Source organism: Neltuma alba, unplaced genomic scaffold, assembly GCF_004799145.2.
Source record: "Neltuma alba isolate B1F8T4 unplaced genomic scaffold, ASM479914v2 tig00012157_pilon, whole genome shotgun sequence".
NCBI lineage: Eukaryota > Viridiplantae > Streptophyta > Magnoliopsida > Fabales > Fabaceae > Neltuma > Neltuma alba.
Window position 1 is genome coordinate 95876 of NW_021636705.1, and position 16183 is coordinate 112058.

The 16183-nt window shown below is 31.4% G+C and overlaps 1 protein-coding gene across 1 annotated transcript; it reads right to left on the reverse strand.

Moving 5' to 3' along the window:
- Nucleotides 1-14927: 14927 nt before the first annotated feature.
- LOC114723847 (probable CCR4-associated factor 1 homolog 11) lies at nt 14928-15898 on the reverse strand. Its single transcript, XM_028910086.1, has one exon. It carries the CDS (start codon nt 15828-15830, stop codon nt 14928-14930), a length of 903 nt encoding a protein of 300 aa, XP_028765919.1. The 5' UTR covers nt 15831-15898.
- Between the last annotated feature and the right edge of the window lie 285 nt (nt 15899-16183).

Below are 16183 nucleotides of genomic sequence, written 5' to 3' on the forward strand. Positions count from 1 at the left end.
TCATATAAGCTCACTAGCTTTTACACTTTATATTTGTTTCTTACTGACTCTTCTAACAAATTACACTTTACTATAGTGAGTTTAGGAGTTATCTCAGGCGTCAGCTACGGGGCCGTGCGCGTTCTGCTGACATTGATAAAAGAGTCCACAAAGAGTTTCCCAGTTGGTTTACACGTCGAATACGTAATGACAACAGCCCATACACAGATGAATTCAAGCTCTTTCTCTCGGTCCGTTAGACCATGCACGAAGGTTTACCACGTACAATGTCAACGGCTTCAAGTTCTGTACGGTTGGACGTGATCAGGGATTGCTCACACAAACTCTAGAGTTTGCGGGACATTCGGAACGAGATGTTATGCTAGCAGTAGTGATGGCGATATGCGCTTTGGAGGCGTCACTTACTATGGAAAGCTAATTGACATTATTGAGTTGAGTTACCAGCTTTTCACCGTGACACTGTTCAAGTGCTCCTGGGCAAATACGACAACTTCACGGGGACTCGCTACTGACCATTTGGGCATCACCTCAGTTAATTTCTCTAGACTTATTCATACGGGGGCATCTGAAGATGATGAGCCATATATCCTTGCTTCTGAGGCACACCAAATTTACTATGTCGAGGACGAGAAACATAAAGACTGGAAATATGGTCATTCACCTCAAGTCACGGGATCTTTATGATATGGGTGATGGTGACATTATTTACGACAGTAAACCCTTCCAACCCTCGAATTTTGAAGACTTCTTTCCTCAAGGAGATGATAATTTGCCAATTATCAGGTACACGTCTTTTCTTAAATTATTTAAATAATTAACTACTAATTACTAATTTTTTTCAAATACATTATAAATTTAACAAATTTTTTTAAAATGTGTCCTTTCAGGCCGGATGATGATGGAGAATAGCAGCATCCAAAATAAATTATTTAAAAAATTTTCCGTCCATAAATACATATGTATAAATTAAAATTTGTACAGTTTTTTTAAAAATAAAAAAAATTTCATTTGTAGCGGTTAATAACCGCTACAAATTTATTTTACAAAATTGTAATTTGTAGCGGTTATTAACGGCTACAAATTTATTTTACAAAATTGCAATTTGTAGCGGTTATTAACCGCTACAAATACATATCTATAAATTAAAATTCGTTCAGATTTTAAAAAATAAAAAAAAAAACTAAATTTGTAGCGGTTATTAACCGCTACAAATATAACCGCTACAAAATACTAGCGCTTATATATATGCTAGAAAATGAATAACAACTACAAAAACACCGCTACAAATGTGTCGCTGATCTCTATAAATACCATATCTTCTCTACATTCATTTACTCCATCTCTTTTCTTTCCTCTCCTATTCTTCTTCATAATTCTCTCTTTTTTTCTTACTATCTTATATGGTGGTTTTTTTCTCTTTACTCTATGGTAAGTGAATTTTATTTTATAATTCATTGTATCTTTTATTTGTTTTTATTTAAAATTTACTAACATATTTATTTCTCCTTTTCTTTCAGATTTTTCTTCTCCACACTTGCCATGCCCTCCTCAACTGATTCAAATACTCATCAACCTAACACTATAGGTTCAATATTACAAAATATATCATCTTCAATTCAACTATCTTATTAAATATTCAATTAAATTATCTTATTAAATTAAATTCACTTCTTTTGACACATTCATAATTTAATTACATATTGTTTATTACAAAATTTAAATATATAAAATGTAACATATAACTAATTATACAAATTAACAAAAATTCTTCAACATAATTTATTTAATGGTTTTTAAAATTATAATATGAAAAACCATAAATTTTTTTTTTCTGGCACGGTAAACATTTCTAGCGGTTCCGAACCGCTAGAAATATTTCGTCAAATTTAAATTTTGCGCCAAAATTTCTAGCGGTTCAAACCGCTAGCAATTTTTTTGCAGCCATTCCTAAAATTCAATTGGCGGGAAAATTTAATTTTCCAAACATTTCTAGCGGTTCTATAACCGCTAGAAATTTCCGCGCGCTATTGAAATTATTTAATTCCCGGCAAAATAAATTTGGTTAGCATGTTTCTAGCGGTTATAAAACCGCTAGAAATTTTTTTCCGGGAACATTTTCTAGCGGTTTTATAACCGCTAGTAATGTTTCGCCTTCAGATATTTTCTAGCGGTTAGAAACCGCTAGAAAGTTTCTATCATTTTGACCATGATATGTAGCGGTTGCAATAACCGCTAGAAATTTTTTCTTGCACCTGTTTTTCTAGCAGTTTCCTTAACCGCTACAAATTTGATTTGTTGCGGTTAAAACCGCTAGAAATGTATCACTCTAACCGCTACAATTGACATATTTTTTTGTAGTGTTTATATTTATCAAAAAAATTTTTTGACACAATAAAAAATAATTTCAATACATGTATTTTCAAAAATTTTAAAATGTAACAAAATTTATTAATTTTGATTATATTATAAAATTTTATAATTTTGACTCTTCATCACATATAATGAAACTTATTTATTTATGTTTCTTTAAATGGCTAGAAAATAAAATGAATACATTATTTTCATCATATAATATAAATTATCTAAGTTGAGGAGATTATACAAATCATTTAAATTTAAAATTTAAAATTTTTGAATGAAAATTTTGTTAGAAGCATTTATAACTTATTTAGTCAATTTTATATTTACTTAAAGGATTAATCAATTTTCCATTCAAGGTTTTTATATTTACATTAACTAAATTACTTAACTTTCTATCCCAATATGATAAAGGCATTAAACAAATAACTATTTGCAAAAAATAAAAAATAAAAATAAAATTAAGAAAGGAAAAAACCTTGAATTTCTTCAAAACTTTTTAGCTAAAATTTAGGAATTTAGTATTATGAAGGGTAAATTAGCAAATAAAAAATTAGATTATTTAAGTGTCTTTTCAAGGATTTTCCTTAAAATTGTCACATTAAAATAATTTAAGCAATAATAAAATCATAATATCTAATATATAATCCTCATTTAAATAATTAAACAATAACAAGCCATATCTTCCTAAGTGAAGTGCGGGTTTCTAATTTATATGTGGAAAAATTAATTATTTAATTCTTATACTTTGGGCTGATAGGATGGTTAAGGCCGTTCATGTACTCACAAAGGCAAGGCCTTTGTTCTCTGAACTTGATGCAGCACAGAGATGTGGGTGGGAGGGATTGAGGACGTTCAATACTCGCACAAGGCATTGCAGGTTGCTGCCATTAGAGCCTTTGTTTCTACAAAAAAACAGAGCAAGAATCACCAAAATTCACATCTCACATGGGAGGGATAACGTAGTGATGGCACAAGATTGAATACTCTGTTTCTGTTGGGGGGGGGGGGGACAGAGCAACCATCACCCAAATCTGTATCCCACGTGGGATGTTTATTTCCTGAGAATAAGAATGGGTTTCGAAGTTGAATGAATATACGACTTGGATGTATTGATGAGTGAAAATGCGTTGCTATTGAAAGCAAAGAGGAGGGATAAGTGAGGAGCGACACTTTTGCTGTGGCGTGCATGGTCACTGACTCACTTTTCAGTATTTTGTGCGGGGATGAATAGGTAAGACGGAGTAAACTATGGGACCAAGTTAAACTATGGGAGCTGAGTCGCGGATTCGCCAAAAGTATAACGATTAAATAATTAACTTTTCGTATATATATTCTAAAGGGTTTGGATCCTCTCAGAATCCTTCTTTCTCCTTTTCTTCTCAAAATCTCATCTCTACCATTGGATCCAATAATAGATGGTTCAGATTTAATATTTTTAAAAACAGATGTCCACCTTCTCTCTCCTATTTATGTAAGGTTATAATAATAGTTTTATAAAGTATGAAATCTGAACCATTCATTATTTGATCCAATGGTAGAGATGAGATTCTGAGAAGAAAAGGAGAAAGAAGGATTTTGAGAGGATCCAAACCCATATTCTAAAACATACTCAGCACCAATTAATTAAATAATAAAGATATTTAATAGGATACATCCTTAAAAAATTGACTGAGATTTAAAAAGGAAAAAACTTAGATCAAATTATTTATATTCATTATGTCAAGTTCTCCAATCATAGGGGTGAGCAACAAACCCATTACCCGCTAGCCCGCCCATGACCCATGAAATTTTGGCCCATTTAAGCCTGTCCAATTAGCCCAAATAAGAGATTATAAACGGGCGGGTTTAAATGGGCAGGGTAGCCCATTAAACGGGTTGGGCTATGGGCAAGGTATTGGGCTGCCCATACCCGCCCGTTTAAGTTTTAATTTTTAAAAAATATTTTTATTCTTCATTTAATTGATAATATTGTTTCTCATTCATCTTTTATCAAACCTTCATGCTTGTCTAAGCTTTTATTTTACCTTTTAGGTGAAAGTTGGAACTTTCAAAGTTTATAAGACTTTATGATTTGTGACTACTTTTATGATTTTATCAGACTTTGATTGTTTGCGAATCTAAGTAAGGTTGTGTGATTGAATATGATTGATGTTATTTCATATTTGATTTGCTATTTGGCATGCAAAATTTATTGATAGCTTCATAAAGTTACATATAAAAAATAACTATACTGAAAAAAAATTTAAAAAAATAAATGGGTTACCCCGTAACCCGGTTAGCCCAAACGGGTTGCCCCGTAACCCATTTAATACGGGCTAAATGGGCTACTACCGGGTTATGGGTTAGCCCATGCCCATTTATGAATAAATGGGCGGGCTATGGGCTAACCTTCGGGTTAGCCCACCCCGCCTATTGCTCAGCCCTATCCAATCACACGTGATCATGCGTTATATTTTTAAAATATTAGCATTTAATATCATTTAATTATAAATCCACATGAAAAAAAAAACAATTGGCCATGTGTGATTAAAGAACTTAACATAATAAATATAAGTAACTTAACCTAAGTTTTTTCCTTTGAAATAATGTTACCAGACTATAAATCTACATGGAAAAAAAATAAGACGTATAATTGAAAATTTTGACATAACAAATATAAGAAACTTAATGTAAGTATTGTTCTTTGTATATATACACACACATAAACTTACTACTATCTACCATACTTAATATATGAGCTAAATAACTAATTTGAAAATTTTAAAAAAATTAGTTAAGTTAGTTATTATTTGTCATAAATGTGTGTTGGTGCTCTAAACTATCTTCACTACTACAAAAAGGTCCATTTTCGTTCCCTATTTTCATCTGAAATTGAAAATGATGAAAATAGGGTGATACATTTGTCTGGAAAGTTACATAAAGGAACATCAAGAGATCATGGAAGCTGATTTGAAAAGAATGCAATAAGCTACAAAGTTAGACCCCAGCATTATTGTTCAAGCCCCCCCTCCTTCTCGACATAGAATATGGAAGCATGCAAGGATGAAGGAAGGTGAATATATCAATCAGACTGTTGCTGGCATTGCTGAAAAAATTATTAGTACCTAAATTAAAATAGTGTTCACATTCTGTTGAAATTATAATTACTTATCATTTATTACTTGTACTTTATAGGATGCACTTAAAGAGTAGAGCAGTCAAGGTTCTTTTACTCCAAGTGGAAAGATGGACATCTTGGCAAGTTAGACCATCCTGGTCGAGTGAGAGGGTTATCAAAGACAGTTGGTTTAACTCAATTCTTTGGTTCCAGTTCATAAAGCTCTACAGGAAGAAGTGTCCCGAGTGCTAACCTGATGGACAAAGTTCTAGAACAAATTCACCAAGAGATTATGACAAGTGATGAGGTCCGGCAATTCTTCAAAAATGGGCTTATATCCAAAATTTAGGAGGAGATGCGATCTTTGGTCTCAAGCATGCAAATTAGGCAATTTCAACAACAAGAACGTACACTTCAAGTATAAAATTAATCACAACTTTTTTTTTTGAATTTTGCCAACATTGTTTCCATTTGATTCCATTCTTTCATTTCTACCATGTACTTAGAATTCGCTAGCCTATTGAAGCACAAAAAGGAGCTTCAATCCACAAGTGTCGTCAGCTTTGTTTGACCCTAGTCCCACACCAAATGATAGAGAATCTTGTATTCTCTATTTAGATGACCCAAATATGCATGTTGTTGCAAATGCCATTAAATGCACACAAGGGTCTAAAATTCATCATCAAAAAATTCTAGCGGACTCGGTCAAGGTGATGGTTACAACTGTTCATGAGGAGGAGGTAGATGCGGACGTGCCGTTTCCTAGTGACGAGGTTGGCAAGCTAGGCCAAGCAAAAGGATATTTCATTTTATGCCCTATAAGACTCATTGGCATCATATCTCCTATGGTACAAAACATACTAGCATTTTCTGATTTCTCTTTCATATACTACTTATGTTACTTATGTTTATTCTATCTTTCTATTAGGATGTTGAAGATGCTACTAAATTTTCTTGTTTGGCACAACCGTGTGGCATTTACGAATCAGTTAACAAAGTCAATATACAAATGCCTATTGGGATTGTGGGGGAGCAAAGGACATATCATTTTGGATTGGACCAGAAGGATCTCAACGACTTTCTATCCCTGGATCAGCTAGACATTGCATGGATTCAACTGGCAATAATGTGATTCTATTTTATTATTTATATTTTCTAATTGCTCATTTTCAACTTATATGTGTGAATTAATTTTTGTTTCACATCAAATTGATGATGATAGATACTTTCACAACTTGTGCGCTTCTATGGGAAAGGGACATTTGTATAGATTCATGTGTCCAGCCACTTTGCAACCTTTGAAGAATGCTATTAATAGGCAGACGAGATACGTGGATAATGCCATTGTAGCACTAACTTCCCTTGTTATTTTGTTCCAATAATTGAAAGGTAAGTAGCTTATATCTATATTTGTACATTTATATATTTAATTTTCAATGAATCTTTACTGGTTTCCTTTTTTTATATTTTAGTGAACATTGGTCCTTGTACATTCCTTGCCCCAGAGATAATGTCATTTATTGGTTTGATTTATTGGGCCATCCCCCAAGTGGCGAAATGAAATGTGTCTTCACCACGTAAGTTTTGTCATCATATATTTAGTTTTCCTCCTTCATTAAGTTGTTCTAATGTCTGATCATTTCTGTTTCGTCATAAGTCTTTCAAGACATATTATATGCGAGGTAGGAAGTGCAAGGGAAGAAAATAGCAAAATTGTTTGGCACAAACCAAAAGTAAGTGTTTTCATTTTCAATTCTTTGATGTCATCAACTATATATACACATATTCATCTTTCCTACTCACTTTGATTTTACAGTGTCATCTATAACCAGGAAATATAGAGTGCAGATATTATATTATCCGTTTCATGTACAAAATTATTGAGCCCTAATGTATTAAAAATTTTGAGATGGTAACCATTAGTTTAATTATGATTATCTTCTTCTTTTCATTGAATTGTTGTTTTTCTTTAATTCAAAATTTTGATGAATTCAATCTTCTTATTACTTACAGATTTTTGATGATGACAACTGCTACACTGATGAAGAGATTGATGCTATTCGAGATTGTTTGGCAGGACAATTTCTTCAAGAGTTTTGTTCTTAAAATGATATATGAGGTTAGAAGGGTTAGATGGTACTGAAGTTTCTTGTATCATGCATATAGTGTAGGGTTATTTTGATAGTTAAAACATATGGTTAGAATGTTATTAGGATTGTGGACTCTTTTTGTATGGGATGGATATGATTTTGTTGGATTACTATTATTTTAGCTGAATTCAGCTAGTACTCTGTTTTGGTTCCATCTTTCAAGGTTTTCTGTAAAGAAAACGGGCAATTTCGTATGCAGAAAACTTTTTTTGTTTTGGTTAACATATTCGTCTGTTCAACATGAACAGACGAATATAGGACATTATATTCATCTGTTACGAATATGAAGGCCACATATTCAACAAACAAATATATGGTTATTATATTCGTCTGTTGATGAACAGACAAATATGTGGCATTCATATTCGACTGTTCTCCAATAGACAAATATAATGGTCACATATCTGTCTGATCAAGCTGAATGGACGAATATGATGTCCTATATTTGTCTGTTTTCAACAGACTTATATCTAACTTCTATCTATGTCTCCTCTGTCTACGTGCCCCCTTAAACAAACAAAAAAAGGTCTCTAGAACAGGCAAAAATAATGACCCCCTTTTTTTAGTAGTGCTTCTTTAATAATATACATTGGAATATCTTTTGATGAGAATCTCTTACAATTAATAGAGATATTTTATGAAAAATAAGAGACAAAATAGATTAAAATTTTATATTTAAAATCAAATCCAACCCTAGCTCTTATATTAAGAAAAAAGAAAATATTATTTTTATTGTCGTTGATTTTGAAGTTGCATATTTGAGGTAAACTAAGTAGATAGTAAGAGTGAATTGAATTTAAGAGAGGGAGAGTTATAGCAAGGTCACAAAGAAGAAAAATAGTTACTAAAAAGTTTTAATAACAACCTAAGCAGCCAGTAATGACAAGTTTTAGGGTAGAAAATAATAACTTTTGGAACTTGTTTTGTAATTATTTTTCTTCTTTGAGACCTCATTGTAATTATCCCTTTAAGAGAGCTTTTCAAATAAAAGATTATGTGAAATGGTAAAAGTATAAATATATTTTAATATACTCATCCATAGTATAAAATAGGTCTTATATTTAGAACCACAAAAATATTAATTAATTGAATGCAAAGGAATGTGAATGGAGTTATTTAATCATATGGATATAGTTTTACCACTTTCGCACTTCATTTGAGGGGATTTAAATATGATTTTAACAGGTCTCGTCTCATTACGTAGAATTTGGCCACATGAATCATACAATGCTATAAGCTATTAATCTCATAATTCTTTGTTAAATGTTATGAAAAATATTAACTACTAATTAATTTATTAGGGTACCTAACAGGACACATCTTTGAAAAACTGACTCCACCCCATTACTTGTGGTATTGCAATGTGTTTTCTCTTCTTTGCAAATTTCTCTATTTCGAAATGTATGATGCAAATTAGAAACAAAAGTCCCATTGAAAGATTGCGCAAAAGTCTTGTTTACTGTTAATATTTTGTAAAATTCGATTAAGTTTCCACATGGCACATGCATACAGAGAAAAACGCAAACACAACAACTATACAGATTTCATTTTTCAATTCTGCAGCCTATCCCTATTATTCCTGGATTTTCAATTCTTGTTGCATGTTGGTTTCCTTTAGTATTAAGAATACATTACCTACAAGAGAAATTCGTGCAGGCAAAGTGTTGTAATTAATGCCAAAAGTTGTTCCATCCCTTCTTTGTTGATTATGTGGTTCATTGGTTCTCAGTCGCAACTAATAAGTTTAGTGTAATTTTGACAGCTAAAAATGTGGATTTGTAGCAGAATGCTAATGGAGTACAAATCCTAGAACCATCCCAACAATCTTCTAAAAGAAACAGTTAAAAATATGATATAAGAGCAAATTGCAAATTACAGCTCTTATATCTATGTATCTGTGACGGAAGACAAGTAAGCATACTGATATTATATGGAATAAGCAACCGTTAAAAAGAATGCATAAGGAATAAGAAACAACAAAAATATTTGAATTAGATAGATATATTCTCTAAAAGGAACAAACTTAGGTCAAGTTGCATATGCATGTCATATCAAGTTCTCCAATCACATATAATCATGTATTCTTTTTTGTTTCATGTTGATTTATAATTTAATACTGTTAAATGCCAATATTTCAAAAATAAAACACATAATTATATGTGATTAAAGAATTTAACATAATGAATATAAGTATTGTCATTTCTGATATTGACCAAGCATAACAAGTGACATGTAAAACTGGATTTTACGTATTTTAGTTTTCCAACATAAATTGTGGCAAATTTTTCATTTAGGCATCGCTAAAATAAACTTACAATAATTATTATGCTTCAGCAACCAACAAATGTCAAGAGAGAGGAAGTAAGCTAATATTGCCATTTTAAACCATTAAAAAGATCAAAGAAAGGTAGAGGTAAATGACTTGTGAATAAAAAAGAGCTATTCTTCTGCAAGATGTTATGATGTGAAACATAGAGTCAAATTAAACTCTATAATTTTGTAAATAATTTATAAAATTGATTTATATTATATAATATATAATAACAAATAAATTTAAAAAAACAAACTAAATAAGCTAGGTCTATAGGCTTGTAGGCCAGGCCTTATAAAAATAGGCCTGACTTGTTTGTCTAAAGAGGCCGAGAAATAGGCCTTAATAAGAGCATGACCTATTTATTAAATAGGCTAGATTAGGCTTTATATAGTCATATGTTCCTATCTCTAACCCCTACCTTGTTATAGGTTTTTTCTTCCTCCTCTGTTCTTGCCATCCCGTTACTCTACCTCTATCCAAATCCACACCATTTTAGTGTGAAAAATGAAAATGGTGGCTGAACCTTTCTTTTGTTTTTTGTTTTAACCAGATATCTACCAATTTGAAATATTTTTTTAGCACGCAATATTCTAAACTAATTTTAAGATATTAGGTGTTATTACTAGAAAAGTAATATAGGACAGTGGATGACTAAAAATTAATTTAGGAGATAGTGGATAGGATACTGTGTGCGTCTGAAAAATTAGTTTAGAGTTCAGTTTGCTAGATATTAATACTACCAAAAAATATTTTTTTTGGTGCCAAGTATACTCAAAGTTATTTTAAATATTTTGAGATACTCCATTCTACTAAAAAATAATTCAAATTCAAGAATATGGGGAAAAACCAATGAGCCTTTCAGTTTTTATTTTTTACACCAAAGTGTAGTTCTGAAGAGAGGAGGAGAAGATAATGGTAAAGGCAGGGGATGAAAGCCGGCTCCCATCAAAAGCGCCAAAGACACTCTTGTTGCGGTTCTGTTCAATGACTAGATAACTCTTTTTATTTTGTGTTCCTTCCTTCCATTTGTCACTTTCTCTCTCTTTTCTTCGTCTCCCGTCTTCTTCTTCAGCTCTATTTTCCCATTTTTCTTTCATGTTTTTTCTAATCTTTGTTCGCTTCTTCTTTTCTTTCCGTCATTATTTCTTCTTAGCTTCCTCCAAAGCATCATTTCTCCCCTCCCCCCCCCCCCCAAAAAAAAAAAAACAAACCAGATAACTCATCCAACCAACGAGGCACCTGGGTTACATTAGGATTATTCAGGATAACACCGGTTTGAGCTGGGTCAGCTCTTATCTACTTTAGACAATAAACCAGACCTTATAAATGGTTGATTTGCCAGTCTTCGAGTTCTATGGCTATAGCTTTCTAGGTGTGTTATTCTTTTCTTCTTTTTTTATTTAACTTATCAATTAAAAATATATTATTCAGGTATCTTATTTTTTGAGTAAACTGATTAAATTTAATACTCCTTGATTCTAAATATAAGACTCATTTAGTAGAATAATTTACATCAATTTTATATTTTATAGTGTAATTTATACTATAAAATAGGGTTTACATATTGGGTCAGAAAAGTATTTATATTGTCCTATATTTATGGTTGAATAATAATATTTTAATGAAAGAATGATACAACCTCCCATCCTTGATACTTATTTTGTAATATAATTTATACTACAAAGTAAATCTTATATTTAGGACTGGAGAAATATAAGAGTAAGAGTTAGATAACCAAATTTGAGGATATTAAGTAAATTAAGTAAGTTGGTCAACCTAAATTATCATTATCGATAATGTATATTAGATAATTGGAATTATCTTTTGGTGAAAACCCCTTAAAATAGCATTCCGTAGTAACCAGTATCCTAAAATAGTTTCTGGTATACTCAAAACTTGCCCTAAAATATTTTTCTACCCTAAAAAATAGCATCTAATATCTTCAAATATTTTTCAGTAATATCTAATATCTTAAAATAATTTTTGATACACTGAACACCTGCCTAAAAATATTTTTCTAGTAACATCCAGTGTCATAAGAAATTTTTTTGTACCCTCTCTATTCTATATTATTTTTCTAGCAAAATCCAATATCCTCTAAAGTAATCTTTGGGGCACCCAGTATTTTAAAATATTTTTTTTAGTAACACTCAATATTTTAAAATGCTAAGTGCAATTTTATCCTTAATGTAGTTTTTCAATGACAAGCAAATAAGCAACATCATAAACTTGGCAAACTGACCATATTGAGTACTACTCTAAAAAAGTTTTAGGATGCAAATTATTTTAGAATACTAGGTGTTACTGAAAAGCTATTTGAGAACAGATGTTGAGTTTACCAAAAATTATTTTAGAACATTGGATACTGTGAAAAATATTTTAAAATACTAGATGCTATTTTTGAAAAAAAAAAAAAAAAGGTTCAACCTCCTATCTCATGTCCAAAACGGTGTAGTTTTGGGTAAAGAAAAAGAAGCATACGCAAAGGGCATCGAAGAGAAGCCAGTTCTGACAACTAATGATGAAGCTAATACAGTTTACCCCCAAAAAAAGGCCATATTTTTCATGATTTTGTAGAGTGTTTTTTTTTGGGGGGGGGGGGGGAGATGATTGTTTTAAAAGCCATTCTTTTCAAAATTATATGCTACTCCGCAATTTATAAGGAATCTTTAAAATTAATTCATGGTCACAAGAACCACTAAAAGAACTTCGCTATGATATGAAGAAGCTTGGCAGATATATGAATTTATACCTAATCGTTCATCAAGATCTACCATATCTATGATTATAAATTTTTAATTCTGCAGCCAATAACTATTATCTCCTTGTCTGATACTGGTTTCTCTTTATCAATGAAACAAAGTTGAAAATAGTGATCTCAAGAAAGCTAATGAAATACAAATTCTAGAAGCATCCAATGTAGTTATAACAACAGGCACTGTTCTGATTGGTCGTTTTACATTATCTAATGTAATTGGTAGAGGTGGAAATACAGGCTAGTCTGGTTCTTAGAGCCGGCCTCGCAAGGCCGATGGGTTTAAAAGGACTGGCCCTACAGGGTTAAAATTTCAAAAATATCCTAATTTGCTAGGCTTAGCCCTTAAGCTAACAGGCTCAGGGTTTTCGGCCTGTTTAAGGGAAAAAATATTATTTTTTATATTTCTTAAATTTTTATCAAAAAATAAAAACAAACCAATGAAATTATTAATAAAAAAACATAAATATGAATAAAATTAAGTCACAAATACAAAATATTTTCATATCTAAATATTCATCAACACATATAATACATCTATCAACCAGACAACAACATCCAAGAGTTCCATCAATAGTACAAATGCGTAATAGCCAAATACTATCATTAATTTTTTGAAATTTCATCGTCACTATAATCAATTGTTCTTCTTCATGAATATACTTTTTTTTTTGTAACAAAAATATCAACCTTTTCTTCTTTATAGGAAATTTACTTTTAAATTTTGCAGTTTAGTTACTATTTTACTTTAGTTTGAGAAGCATTGTTATTGAAACTCATAAATTTTAAAAAATAGCAACACATATAATATAAACATACTTTCTTATCAAATATATAGTTTAAAAATAGCAACACATATAATATAAATCAAATTATTATTAAAGTCCAAATTAACCTAATTTTTAAAATTTAATTGGACAAATTACTGTCTAAAATCAAATAAATCAAACTACTCTGTGAAATTTAATTTCAAAATAATAATAATAAATGAATATTTGAAATATCATTAATAATATAAAAAATTAATAATATTATAATGATACAAGAAATTTTAAGAAAACAAAAAAAAAATATAAAAGGGCCTAAACGAGCAGGTCTGTTTAGCCCTCGTTCCTATAGGACCAGTTTTTTTAAACTTGTTTTTCATTTGAAGGAAAAAGATTTTGAGCCCAAATGGACCAGCTCGACAAACTCAGCCCATTTTCCTAACTCTAGTAGTTGGAGGATAAGCAAAATCTCTGCTAAGTGCCCGTGTCTTAGCTAGGGTTATGTTTTAGTCCTTCTCTCAAGCTCCCACTTGCCTTAGTAACTCTTAAAGAAAAGGTGAGCTGTGATGAAAGATGGATGGGAAATCAACACATGCATACCCTAATGATCCACAGAAGAGCAACAAGATATCATAGATTTTGTCTTATGCAAGATTTATTTCATATGTTTATTAATTTTTTTCAAATTAATCTCATTGATATTTCTTCAATAATAATCAAGTAAGAAAGGAATAGAGAAAAATAAGGAAGATGCTTAAAGTGTTTTAGAAAAAACATAGAGATAAGCTCTAATGTTGTTCCCAAAGTTGTTTCTCAGGAGTTGAGTATCTAGAAATTTTTTTAGGAACAATATCACCCTGAAAGTTGTCAAAACGTAGCAATGTCACACAATCAAAGAAAATTTTGAATGTGCAGCTAGGAATTATAATACCAAGTAATGGAAACTTCTCAATCTGGAATTATGACAGTAAAATTACACATAAAAGTATCCAAGATTAAGTAAATGATTTTTATGCTGTCGAACATTTCATTGGGAGAAGTTCACATGATCTATTGTATACAGAGATATATTTAAACAGAAATATTGACACCTTTTAAAGACAGAGAAAGAACTGTAAATGCCTTCATTTAGAAATAAAAGTCCTAAACAGATAGGGCAAGTCTAGATAATGAAAATTTACTCTCAATATCAGTGACTTGAAAAACTTTATATACTGAGTGAACATGAGAAATCAAATTAATCCAAGCAAATCATAAAACTGATAAATAAGGTCCATCACATTTACTCAAAAATATAACTAGCTCTTTGTATTAATGAATCTGTACACATTTCAAGTTCAGATTGTCAAAGAAAGAAGACAATCACAAATATAACAAAGCTGTCTATGAGATGTAAACTTGGTAATCTTTTCTGAAGGGCAGCAAGAATGGAAAAATGTAGTAATGGGCAAAAAAAGATAAAAATGAAATAAAAGAATTAGCCCTAATGGATGAGATCAAGATATGCTGGCATCGGAAGGCACAATAGTGAATCTTCAGGCTTTGAAGTAATTGGTAGTATATCATTGACTTCAAAACTATAGAGAATCCCTTGAAACGCTTCAAGCTTAGAATTTCCACTAAAATAAATATCCTTCAGCTTCATAAACGTTTGTAGAGTTAGTAAGCTATCAGACCCGGCTTGATGATTCTTCCCAACTACACGATCCACATTCAATGTCTTAGCTACTCTTTCTAGGCCACCATATAAACCATTGCAGAACTTAATTATATGTTTCATGTCATAAATTTTGGGTCCAAAGAAATGAGCCATCAATTGTCTAAATAAGTGAATATTAGGAGGCAATTGTTCCCTGATTAGAAGTTTGATTAGGAACCCAAAATCATAAGAACTGTGGAATGTGATCCATGTGAGGTGAGAATTGAACAATAATCCAGATCTCAAGACAAAAGTACGAAAAACCCGAGATGTAATGCCCTGTTTCTTGTTTTTCGAGAAATCAATCCCTTGTTTCTCCAATAGTAGAATGGACTCAGCATTATGTTGATCCCGTTCAACATCAAAGTCGCAGAAATTGAATTGCCAAACATGTCCATTATGAGTTCCAAATTGAGGTAGATTCCCATTAGAATCAGATAGGGTAAGACCTAATTGGATGATGTTTAAAACATCGACATTGGCCTTCATTATATTGTAATTAGCTGAAGGAGACAACTTCAAGTAAGAGGCCTTATCAACATTGGGAGTGAATAGGGTACCAGGAAACTCAGTGTCAAAGGAGACAAAAGAGCAGCTAGGTACAACAGCTTGTATCAAAGACAACTCATTACGTAAATTTGAAGCCCAAACTTCACGAACAATCACATGCTTTCCATTGGGATTCATTGTGCTTCAACTTTTTTATTTAGAAAATTGTGGAGAGAATTTAAGCCTTCTCGACCCTGTGACAATGGCCAAAATACAGAAGAATCACGTTAAGATAAGCTAAAGTAAGTAGAAAATAAATATCAAATAGAATATTTGTTAGATGTCACAAAAAACAAGGAAGATACAAAGATTCGAGGCAAGACTCAGTCTGTGTTTCGTTTCAAATTGGTTTCGGTGGTTTCTAAAGTAAAACCAAAGATGCTCTTAGTATTGCATAATCAGAATAAAATCTTAAAATAGGGTGACTAATAAAATTGATTTTAAGCTAGCAACTTCCCCCAAGGCCAGAAAAAATATAAACATATTGATTA